Source organism: Monodelphis domestica, chromosome 8 (genome assembly GCF_027887165.1).
Source record: "Monodelphis domestica isolate mMonDom1 chromosome 8, mMonDom1.pri, whole genome shotgun sequence".
Taxonomy (NCBI): Eukaryota; Metazoa; Chordata; class Mammalia; order Didelphimorphia; family Didelphidae; genus Monodelphis; species Monodelphis domestica.
Window position 1 is genome coordinate 90,151,250 of NC_077234.1, and position 12,952 is coordinate 90,164,201.

Genomic DNA, 12,952 nt, shown 5'->3' on the forward strand with positions numbered 1-12,952 from the left:
CAGGAAAAAGGTGTATAGGGAAAGAGTAGAGCTGAAAATAACAGACGTTGGAGCTTGAGGCTAGGAAAATGGAGGTGCTATAAGCATAAATAAAAAAATTAAAAGGCAAGATGGATTTAGGGCAGAAGATAATAGATGACAGCCACTAATTTAGTATGTCAAAAACATTGATATACTAAAATATTATGCTGAATCAAATAAAATATTTAATAGAAGTAAATGTGAAATCTTATACCTGGATTAAAAATAATTTCACAAGTTAAACATTAGGGAAGCATGACAAGTAGCTTGTCAAGAAAAGATCTATGGGCTTGACTGGACTGATTATAAGCTCAGTCAGTCAACATTATGACTTATGGCTGCCAAAAAAAGCTAATGTGACCATAATTTTCATTATGAGAGTGTCCACAACTAGGGAGATCAAGTCCTGAATTATTCCTGGTCAATACACATTCAGAATACTGCTATTATGTCTGGGTCATTTTAAGAGAGCCACCAATAACTTAAAAAAAAAAGCAACTACTTTGGCAAAAGCCCTAAAGATAAGCTCAGGCATGTGAAGAATGGTTGAATGAACTTGGGAAGGTTTGCCTGGAGAAGAAAATACTGGAGGGGGGAATATTAATTTTTCTTAAATACCCTGGAGGATACAACTTAAGGGAAAAGGTATAAGAGAGGAGAAGTAAGGCTAGCTAGATATAAAAAGAACTAAAAATCTTCCCAACAATTACAACTATTTCAAAGCAGAATAGAATACATCAGAAGATAGCTGGTTGTCTTCTATTAGGTCTTCAGGCAAAAGCTAATAATAACAATAATAACTAACATTAATAAAGTGCTTACTACAGGTACAGCTAAGTGCTTTACAATCATTTGATCCTCAAAACAAGCCTCAAAGGTAGGTATTATTATATCCATTTCACAAATGAATCAACAGAAGGAAACAGATTAAATGATTTGCCTTCTTACTAAAAGTCCTCAAGCAAAAGTTTGACCAATTCAGAGAATGCAGAGTAAGATTGACCTGAAGATGCTATGATTCTGTGTTTATGTACTTACAAGTTTGGTCATAAAAAATATGAGGTGCCCATGGAACATCTAGGTGATGATGTCTGATGACAATTAGAGATAAAAGATTAGAATTACAGGAAGAATTTAAGGTAGCATCTAGGGGTAGCTATGTAGCACAGTAGATAGAGGCAGACCTGGAGTTGGGAGGACCTGGATTCAAATCTAACATCCAATACTTCCTGGTTCTGTGATCCTGGGCAAGTCACTTAGCCCTGATTGTTTAGTCTTTGCCACTCTTCTGTCTTAGAATTGATAAAAGGCTGCTATATAGATTTGAGAGTCATTTGAACAGAAAAGTAAACTTGCTTAAAAAGATATTTCTAACTGAAAATTCAATATAGTACTGAGATCTAAAATTTTAACTGCCACTAACAAAACCATTTAGTAGCTGATCAGTTCCTAAACAAAATGGATGACATCCATACAAAACCTAAGAGAGACTTTGGAACTTACCTAAATTGTCCCTCAAAGCACTAGCTTCCTCATGAGAGTTGAAATTATAATTCTGGACCAATTTAAGCTTCATTCGGGAATAGTTTTCCACATTAGCAAGTTTCCAGTGAATAATATTCTGTTTCCTAAGAAGATTAAAAATTGATATGACAATAGACTGAAATAAAAGAATGGTGATTAAAATATTCATTGACTGATGAAATTGAGAACCTAATAGTTATGTTAATGGGTTTATGTTTTCAAGTACATTTTTAGACTTTTAAAAGAATTATAAGAATTTTATTCTACATTAAGAAAATTTAATAGAAAACTATAGCACTGTATTTGGAAATAATTAAGCATTGAAAACCTACAAAACTCACCGTTACTATTAGCAAATAATAACAATATAGTATTACTATCTGAAACTAATACTGCCAGAAAAAAACTAGAATATAATGAAGAACAGAATATACCTTATCATGTCAACAGAGATCTAGTAACACTAGTAATCATGACGGCTAAATTAAATCAAAGAATTGTGAAAGAAGAAGAGTGCCTCACATCAAGAATCCTCATGTCAAGAAAATAAGACTCCCTGTGCTTACCTGCTGTAAATATATATCATATTATCACATAAATGTTTACTGGGAGAAATTTTTTTTCCAAACTGAAACAGTAATTTAATTATAATCATGAAAACCAGTTCTTACAAATATAAAATACTAATCAATGAAATCTGAATGGAAGGAAATGGATAATTAATAAGAATAAGCTGATTATCATAAGATACAAAAGGCTGTTTGGACAATGTTTCTGAAAATATGGTCTAAGATATCTGGTGGAGAAAATTGCAATACAGGAGAGTACCACGAACAATTCTTCTCCAAATCTTACCACTAAATAGTTGTCTGCATGGAAGCTCACAGGCTCTGACCTAGTCTTTTCCTCATCTATCTGTCTCTCATCTAAGACTTAAAACCCAAATCCTATCTAATCGAAGAACCAGGTTTAACAATCTAGACTTCTTTCTTATTTCACACAGCAGACAGAATTCTAACAGTCCAAAATCTATGAATCAGCCTATTTTATGGAAGATAGGGTACCAGGGGGGTGGGAAGTCAGAAACAGGAGAGATCCTAAGAAAGGCTTAACACATACATGCACACAACCTTACAAACTCAGGCCTTTGGTTTGCAAAGAGAAAAACAAAGCAATGAAACACAATTCATAATGGATGAGATCTAATCTAATCTTTCTTTTGGGATATAACTAGATAAATGTATTAAGGGACACTATTCTAAAATTAAAAAATAAATGATTTATGCTTACCTTTCAGCCCAAGGACCTCTTTCACATGTCAGATAAAGCTGGATTGATTTCCACTGTCTCAAAGTGGCTAGGTGTTGGCTGCTAAGTTGTTTAAGCATACCATTATACCGTAAATTCTCTTGCCGAGCCTTTCTCTTAAATGGTTCCACAAAAAAATCCTGGAATAAAAAAATAACTTTTAAAAATAATTTTGCAGGTCACCTTTAATGTTCAGAATCACATTATAACACTGACATATTGACTTACTGCTCTTGAGGAGCTTATTTCTAATGAAGGAGATAACATACATGGAAAATTTCAGCTACAAGTCAGATGGAAAGGTCTCACTGTCCTTAGGATACAGTAACAAAGCAGATGTAATGGGAAAAAGGTGGTTGAAGTATTATCTTCATTTTTTAAATGAGGAAAAAAAATTCAGAGGGAAAGAATGATTTCCTATTGTCACATGAGCCACATCTTCTAAGTCTTTTGACTCTAAGACCAAAGTTCTAATCTATGTATCTCAAACTCAATAAGTGCAAAACTGAATTTATTGTCTTTATCTTCAATCTTCTCCATCCAAACTTCTGTATAAGCCATACTTCTAATCTTTTAGGTTCATAACATCAGTATTATCCTGTACTCCTCATTCTCCTCCATCACATATCTCCTTTCAGCTCTGAGCTCTTGCCATTTCTATGTCTACAACATCTCTCTCTCTCTCTTAATCCTTCCTATTAATACAGTTCACAAAAAAGAGATGATTTATTTTACTATAAGGATGAACATTTACAAAATTCTACTTAACAGCCATGTTATATATTAAATATACATAAAATCTTATCTTCTGGTATGCTATCAGATCAGTAACTTTTTAAAAAATAATAATCCCCAAGAAAAGAGGATCTCACAATTCCTTTCACTTGCTACAGACCCAATTTCATTATTATGTTATAAAGGATGTATTTTTGGAAGGAATATAATTCAACCATTAGAAAGTTATGCTAGTAGTCTTCAATCTGTTCTCTTTATGTTATGGCAGTATGCTATAGTAGGAAAAGCACTGAGTTACAAGTCAGAAGACCAAGTAAACCACTTAATAGCTGTGTAACCTTAGACAAATCACTTATCCTCTCTGAATACCAGTTTCTTTAAATTTAAAATGAAAAAGATTGGACTAAGTGAGCTTTAGGCTCTGTACAAGGCTTACAGGTCCAAAAATTATATATTTTGTATATTGTGTGTAGTCAGAATAAATACTTTCAGTATTTAAAGGTATTTAACAATTATCACCTGAAATTTGAGTTTGCTTTCTCCTCCTTCTCTATCTCTTTTATGCATGTTGACCATTAGAGCTTCATAACAGTCCTTCCAATAAAGTGCCATGGATTCGCAGTCATCACCAAATGTCTGGACTTCATATTGCTTCATATAGGGCATGATCTGAGGAAATAATGACCTAAATTTGAAAAATGCTAATAACACAAAAGTATATGAAACTTTTAAATTTCCAGGGAAAAGTTAAAACTTACATATTTCTCAATGTAAATTTTCCATTCATTTGAATTGCAGTACTCTTGAAAATCCTCAAAAAATGAAGGGCTGCCATTGGCAGTAGGTAATGAGGGAAGGTGCAAATTCATAAAGAGTAGTTCATAAATTTTAGATACCAGGGTACGAAAAAGGGGAATCAGAAATGAGTAGGTTTCTGTCTGCTCCTTGATAGACTGACTTAGAATAGGTTCCAATTTCCCTAATAGGTAACATGCTTCAGCTTGATTTTCAATTACTTTGGTCTGAAGAAGTGTATTCAGCTTGGCTGATGCCATGGCACAAACCTAATAGACAATATAAAGAAAAATATATAAAGCTGTAAGATTTACACTTATCATAAACATCTATGAATGTCTTTAATTGACATTTCTAAGAGGACAACACTATGATGGCATATTACCCATCTATCCATGAACATTTCTATTAACATTATAACAGTTTTATTATAACATTATAACAATATTATAACATTTCTATTAATATTATAACAAGCTTATTATCACATTAAGATCCCTGACAGTAATATCTCAGGAAGATAAAATCAAAGAATCAAACAAAGGTGGACAGTAACAAATTTAGGGTTAGGGTTAGAAATCGCCATGAATGCCACAGTTCCTTTAAGTATGGCAGTGAAAAAAAGTGGCCTGAAAGTATTTTTGATCTAAGAAAACCCTGAGTTCGTTTTGTGAAAAAGGAAAATCTAAATTAGGGAGCATTCTTTAACATTGTCTATGAGGTAAGTCTTAATGAAACCTTAATGAATTCCAGCAAAGAAACCTCACCTAAACCAAATAAGATTTCAGGTTCCCTAGATCTTTAGAGCTCATGATTTTTTCAAGATCTATAAGGCTAACCATCAAACTCTGAGGAGACCCATAAATCAGAACAGTCCTAACATTAACCCATGGAGTTCAATTAAAAACTAGATGAATTCAAATGCATGATAAATAAACCAGTGTATTATGTTATGGTTATCAATGTTATGAAATTTCCTAGCTACACCCACATTACACATATATTACTATCTTAATTTGTAAAACTTTCCAATTTATATAGAGGCAAAATAAAATAGCTTTTTCCAAAATATCAATAAAACATTAAAATTAAGTTTTAAGTTTCTATTTTTAATTAACATGAAACAATCAAATAACTTTTCAATTAACTTTTTTTAAACCTTTACTTTATATCTTAAAATCAATATTGTGCATTGGTTAAAAGGCAGAAGAACAGTAAAGGCTAGGAAATGGGGGTTGTGACTTTTAACTTTTTAAATTAAAAAAAATTTTTTTAAACTTTTAACTTTTAAATTAAGTGTTTATTCTTTCTCCCACCCACCAGCCACTCCAAAGAGAAATAACAAAGCCCTTATAACAAATAGGCAAAATTTTAAAAAATTTCACATGGCCTTCAAAAATGTGTCAGATTTTATATATTTAATGGGTCTCATCTTACTAGAATATTTTATCACTATGACCCATTCATTCTACTAGAGTTGAGCTCTATTTCATTAAAGACAAAGTAAATTTCAAAGTCTTTTTGCATGTCATACAAAAATGCAGACATTTTAGAGGTAAAATAGGGGGCTCTTATAATCATTATTCTCTGATGACATTATATATAGACATTTATAAATTTATATTTATAGACATTTAAGCAATTGAAAATTTGTGATGGAAAAGGAAAAATAAGGATGGAATGAAAAATAATTAGCCCCAAATTCCTATCTATAGAAAGTACTTCCTATCTAAACACAGATGTAAACAGGATTATACGTTCTATAAAAGCTACAGAGCATTTTCCTTATCATTTATAAGTAAAGTTAACATTAAGGTGTTAGACCAAAAGAACAAATTTTTACACTTGCCTTTGAATTTTTCAAATTTTAATGCTTTAAGAATTACAAACCTGTGAGGGTAGCTAGTTGGATCAGTGTATTGAGAGCCAGACCTAAGGACTAGATGTCCTAGGTTCAAATCTAGCTTCAGTCACTTCCTAGCTGTGTGACCTGGAGCAAATCACTTAACCCCCATTGGTTAGCCCTAATTGCTTTCCTGCCTTCAAACCAATATTGGTTCTAAGGCAGAAGGTAAGGATTTTTTTTTTTATTACAAACCTGCAAATTATCTGTTCCAATGAAACCCAGAAGCAAGTGGACTTGAATTTGAGAAAGTTTCAGCCATTCTGGGCTATCAGAATACCAGATAGATAGGCTGTCAAAGAGAGGCATCATATCTTCTAAAAGCTAATATACAAAAAGAGAGAGAGAAATAAACAGTTATCTTTATTTTACTAAAAATAAAATTTCCTCAACACTAAAATATCAGAAACCTAGTAAAAAATTTACAGCTAAATGGGAAAGGACCTATATGTACAAAGATATTTACAGTGGCTCTTTCTGTGGTAGAAAAAAAAAACAACTGGAAATTGAAAGGATGCCTATCAGTAGGGGAATGCCTAAACAAGTTGGAGCATATGATTGTGATTGTGCTATAAGGAATGATGAAGGGTCTGGTTCAAAATGTCCTGGGAAGAACTGTATGAACTGATACAAGATGAAGTGAGCAGAACCAGGAGAATATTATATATTAGTAAAAGCAATATTATACTGAAGACCAACTGTGAACAACTTGGCTACTCTGATCAGCATAAAGGTCTAAGCCAATTCCAAAGAACTCATGATGAAAAATGCTATCCACCTTTAGAGAGAGAAGTGGTGAACTTGTGAGTGCAGAATAAAGCATTTTTTTACTTTATTTTTCTTGGGGGTTTTTTTGCAACATGGTTAATGTGAAAATGTGTTTTGCATGACTTCAACTGTATAATGGGCATCATACTTCATGACTTTCAATACCTCATGGACTGAAGAAGGTGGAGAAATTGCAATTCAAACATTTTAAAATGAATGTTAAAAAAGTAAAAATTAAAAAGTTAAGTCAAATTTAAAAATAAAGTTTATGATTAATGTGCAAAGGAAAAATCCATTGGCAAAATAATAAAAATTAATAGACTGCTTTGCATCATCTTCCCTGATGTTTGTCTCAACCTCTTAAAAAATGATAATCTCCCATACAATTAAAAAATACCTTGAGAAAGTCACTAAGTAAATAATTTCAAGAAATTTAACTATACCTTTTCAGTCCACAGATTTGAGTTAACTAGGCCCTCTGTCTGCAGAAAATCTTGTATGATGAGCAGAAGTCGAAAGGCATTTTCTGCAGTTGCTGGATTAGTTTTTGCCTCTCTGTTTTCGGTAACTGCCCACTCTAACATCTTCTGTAGCAAACTAAGAAAACAAAATCCTTTTAAAACCATTGCTAAGTGAAAACCATTAGAAATTTAAGCAAAGTTGTACAGGATATAAAATAAACCGACATAAGGCATCAGCTTTTCTATATAGTACCAACAAAACCCAGCAAGAAGAAACAGAAAGAAAAATTCCACTTAAAATAACTGAAGAGATGCAGTGTGGGGCTCAAGTCAGGAAGACTCATCTTCCTGAGTTCAAATCTGGCCTCAGATACTTACTGATAGTTGTGTGACATGAAACAAGTTACTTATGGCTGTTTGATTGTATTAACTTTTCTGCAAAAAGACCTGGAGAAGGAAATGGCAAACCACTCCAAGAAAACCCCAAAGAGAATCACACAATTGAAATGACTGAACAATAACAATAATAGACAATATAAAATACTTGGAAGTATACCTCCCAAGACAAACCCATGGATTATATGACCACAATTACAAAACACTTTTCTCAAAAAAAGACAAATCTAAACAGCTAGAGAAATATTAATTGTCCATGAGTTGGCTAAGCCAATATAATAAAAAGGATCATCTACCAAAATTAATGTAGTTATTCAGTGTCATGCCAATTAAAACTACCAAGAATCATTTTATGGAATTAGAAAAGATAGTAACAAAATTCATCTGGAAGAACAAACAGTCAAGAATATCAAAGTAATCAATTTAAGAAATGTGAAGCATCATGGGCCTAGCAGTACTAAATTTCAAACTAGATTACAAAACAATGATCATCAAAACAATATGGTACTTGCTAAGAGAATGGTAAGACTAGTGGAAAAGATTAGGTACACAACACATACTAATAAATGATCATAATAATCTAGTGTTTAATAAATCCGAAGATTCAAGTTTTTGGAACAAGAACTCACTATTTGGCAAAAACTGCTGGGAAAACTGGAAAGTAGATTAGTTGACACTAGGTGAAGAACAACATCACACTACATATACCAAGATAAGCTCAAAATGGTTACTTGATTTATACATAAAGGCTGATATAAGCAAAGATAAATTCAGAATGGGTGAATGACCTAAATATAAATAAAGAAAATATAAGTAAATTAGGTGAACACAGAACAGTATACCTGTCAGATCTTTGAGAAAGGAAAGATTTCAAGACCAAGCAAGAGTTAGAAAAAATTACAAAATGTAAAATAAATCATTTTGATTACATTAAATTAAAAAGGTTTTGTACAAACAAAACCAATGCAACCAAAATTAGAAGGCAAGCAACAAATTGGGAAAAAATCTATAAAACAAAAACCTCTGACAAAAGTCTAATTACTCAAATATATAAGAAGCTAAAACAATTGTACAAAAAATCAAGCCATTCCCCAATTGATAAATGGGCAAGGGACATGAATGGGCAATTTTCAGAAAAAGAAATCAAAACTATCAATAAGCACATGAAAAAAATGTATTAAATCTCTTGTAATTAGAGAAATACAAATCAAAACCACTTTGAGGTACCGCCTCACAACTAGCAGATTGGCTAAAATAACAGCAAAGGAAGATAATAAATGTTGGAAGGGATGTGGCAAAATAGGGACATTAATGCATTGCTGGTGGAACTGTGAATTGATCCAACCTTTCTGGAGGACAATTTGGAATTATGCCCAAAGGGCTTTAAAAGACTGCCTGCCCTTTGATCCAGTCATATCATTGCTGGGTTTATACCCCAAAGAGATAATAAGGAAAAAGATATGTACAAAAAATATTCATAGCTGCACTCTTTGTGGTGGCAAAAAATTGGAAAATGAGGGGATGCCCTCCAATTGGGGAATGGCTAAACAAATTGTGGTGGAATATTATTGTGCTAAAAGGAATAATGAACTGGAGGAATTCCATGTGAACTGGAAGGACCTCCAGGAATTGATGCAGAGTGAAAGGAGAAGAACCAGGAGAAAATTGTACAAAGAGACTGATCCACAGTAGCACAACTGAATGTAATGGACTCCTCTACTAGCAGCAAGGCAATTATCCAGGACAATTCAGAGGGATTTATGAGAAAGAATGCTATCCACATCCAGAGAAAGAACTGTGGGAGTAGAAACAGAGAAGAAAAACAACTGCTTGATCATATGAGTCGATGGGGATATGATTGGGGATATAGACTCTAAATGAGTGATCATTTAGTAAAACCCAGTGGAATTGAGCATTGGCTACAGGATGGGGGTGGGAGGAGAAGAGGGAAAGAGCATGAATCATGTAATGATGGAAATTTTTTTTAATTAGTCAATTAAATAAAATTTAAAAAAAAAAACAACATTATATAGATAGATTAGGATAGTAAAATGGATTGAGAGCAAGGCCTGAAGATGGGAGATCCTAGATTCAAATGTGACCTCAGATACTTTGTAACTGTGTGACCTTGGGCATCACTTAAGCATCATTACCCTATTACCCCCTTCCTACTCTTCTGCCTTGGAACTAATATGCAGTATTGATTCTAAGATTGAAGGAAAGGGTTTAAAAAAAAGGAAAGTAGGAAATTGGGAGGGGGGGATGTAGCAAGGTTTTCAACTGTACAGAGAATTGAGTCAAATTTACAAGAAATAAGATCCATTACTCAATTGAAAAATTGTCAAAGTATACAAAGATAGTTTTCAGAAGAAAAAAATCAAAGCTATCTATAATCATATAAAAAACCTCTAAAACACTATTGATTAAAGACATGCAAATTAAAATAACTCTGAGAGTATCTCACAACCGAACAGAGACTTGCTAAAGGAAAATGGCAAATGCTGGAGGGGATGTGGAAAAATTGAGACATTAATGCTCTGTTGTTCGAACTGTGAACTGTTCTAAGCATTCTAGATACTATTCTTCAAGAAATTATACAGATTGCTCAAAAATCCTAAGAACAAATAGAAAATCATAAGTAGATACAATATTCTCATTTTAATTCACCAATAAACATTGTAGTAAAATTTCAAAATTCTTACATTAAAGAACAAATATGAGAGGCAACAAGGGAAAATTTTTTCAAATTCTAAGGAACAACAATCAGAATAGCAAAAGATTACTCAATTTCTCTTTTAGTATCCTTAGTATTCAGCACAATGCCTGGCAAAAGTAAGCATTTTTTATTGACTGATTCAAATAGGAACATTGTATTATAAAGAGTGACTAAGAATATTTATGTTTTTTGAACCAGAGACTACACTACTAGGTTTAAACTTCAAGAACATCAATTAGAAGAATGTCAAAATATATTCTAAAATATTGATAGTTAAAAATTGGAAACAAACTAGATGATCATTAATTGGGTAATGACTAAATAAATTACAGTACATAAATACAATGTTGTAAGAAATCATGGGAGTCTGCCTAGCTCAAAGGGATTCACAGTTGGCAATGAATAAGTGGCACTGATACCACTTATTCCTCATCTTCCAATATGGGGAAAGTGAACCAAGAATGCTAATGACCAAGAAAATAGGACAACCCTAAACTACAGAGACTTCACTTGGATCTAGAATATTTAATCAGTTATGCAACAAAGAGTTAAGCTACAATGAACCTCCTCAACACTGTATTTGTTGTCAAATGCCTGAATGATTACATTTTTGATGATACAGTGCTACAGTTAGACATAACTATTAAATATATTAAATATTCTTAGTCACTCTTTATAATACAATGTTCCTATTCGAATCAGTCAATAAAAAATGCTTACTTTATGCCAGGCATTGAGCTGAATACTAAGGATACTAAAAGAGTTATTTATTTATTTATAAATTCAAAACATATATTAGTTGAATCTTGTACCTGTGGGTCAGTTTGACTAGGCCGAGTTTCTCTAGGAGGACAAGATCTCCTTTGGGCTGGAATTTGGTTTTGTGTAGGAGAAGGAACATAAGAAACTGGGATTATAGGGGAAAGGTTTTGGGGATTAAATTCAGCCAAAATTTGCAGACCACGAGAGGAGCAGTCTGTTAGCTGAGAGAAGCAGTCTATTAGCTGAGCTATAGGGAAGGTGTTTTCCATCTCTATTTCAGGGAAGGAAATTTCCTCATTCAAAGGTTCAGAAACAGGTCTGTTTCTGGAAGAGTGGGTGTTTGCCAATTGATCCTGTAAGAAACATTTTAAATCTTCTAATTGGGCTTGCATTTTATCCTAATTTTTTTTTTTATTTTAGCATCTCTAAACACAGTATTGAGGAGTACAAAAATGACATTACCTATTAATATATAAAATTGGAGGTATGCTGTATTCCTCAATGTCCCTAATTTTTCAACCACCATATAAATGTCAAAGAATGTAGTATTCATTTTTATATATGTATTTTGTAATTATTTTCTAATGGTCTTCACAAAACACGTGGGGAGCAGGTCAAGTCTATAGCTGGAGCCACCCACGTGGGAATGAAAGGCTTTTGACAACCACATGGTCAACTATTCCATTTCTTAGTTCAAGCAAAAGTATAAGAGGAGCGCCAGTAAAAATAAGAGAGCCCCATCTGGGCAGTATTGGTGAATGTGCAAAATGCACCCTTGCTTCCAGTACCCTGGTCAGCATTGAGAATGACAACTCAACTTCCATGTCTCTATCACCTATGAAGATCTAAATGCTGACCACTTCTGTGGAATACTAACCTATGGAAAAGACCCTAAAAGTGATCCCAAACTAGATAAATCAGAGATTCATAACATTATCTTGTTGGGTTCTGGCTTCTGGAAGCCTTCTTCAATGACAAAGAGCTCAAAAGTCTAATGAGGCTCTGTCATGCAGAGAAAGATTCTTTGGGTCCAAAGCATCTCTGAAATTTGTCAAATCAGCCCTTGCTGGTGTAATGATAGGGAGTAGGAAAGAGAATGAGAACCGTTGGGGTGAATGGAATGTTGAGGATTAACAGTTGCATGAGGCAAGAACGACAGTTGGGAACTAAACAAGGACTTCTGGAAAATTCTCCAGAGGAGGGGGTCTTGAAAGCCGAGACACAGAAGGGAGTGAAAGGAGGAGCTGTTTCTTGGAGCCATTCAAGACACCTGTGGAGATTTATGTCACCAACAGAAATCCTAGTATTGAGGGTTCCTGTTTAACCATTGCTGGTTCCTATCAAGAAACCTAATTTCTTCAAAGATTTGCATTCCATGAACTATTGAGATACTGGACTCAAATCAGTGAGCAGTGCTCTCCCCTATTCTACTCCTCCCCTAGATACGAGAAAACCTTGTACTTCAGTTTTATTTAGAAAAGAGATTTAGGGCAACCAGAACCTCAACCCTTTACCCCAATCAATAATTAAATCTAACAAGTAGTCAGATTTTGAGAATTCAAT

The 12,952-nt window shown here is 33.4% G+C and overlaps 1 protein-coding gene across 11 annotated transcripts in view; it reads right to left on the minus strand.

Moving 5' to 3' along the window:
* Nucleotides 1-12,952, minus strand: part of NBEAL1 (neurobeachin like 1) — a 236,515-nt gene that overhangs the window by 77,659 nt on the left and 145,904 nt on the right. For all 11 annotated transcript variants that reach the window (XR_008914111.1, XM_056807892.1, XM_056807889.1 and 8 more), the window contains 6 exons: nucleotides 7,498-7,651; nucleotides 6,482-6,610; nucleotides 4,347-4,652; nucleotides 4,108-4,257; nucleotides 2,836-2,993; nucleotides 1,525-1,649 (listed from right to left, as the gene is read on the minus strand). Coding sequence is in view for 10 of the 11 variants with exons in the window: in XM_056807892.1 (XP_056663870.1) it covers nucleotides 1,525-1,649; nucleotides 2,836-2,993; nucleotides 4,108-4,257; nucleotides 4,347-4,652; nucleotides 6,482-6,610; nucleotides 7,498-7,651 (1,022 nt within the window). In the remaining variant the exon portion in view is untranslated. The remainder of the gene's footprint in view (nucleotides 1-1,524; nucleotides 1,650-2,835; nucleotides 2,994-4,107; nucleotides 4,258-4,346; nucleotides 4,653-6,481; nucleotides 6,611-7,497; nucleotides 7,652-12,952) is intronic.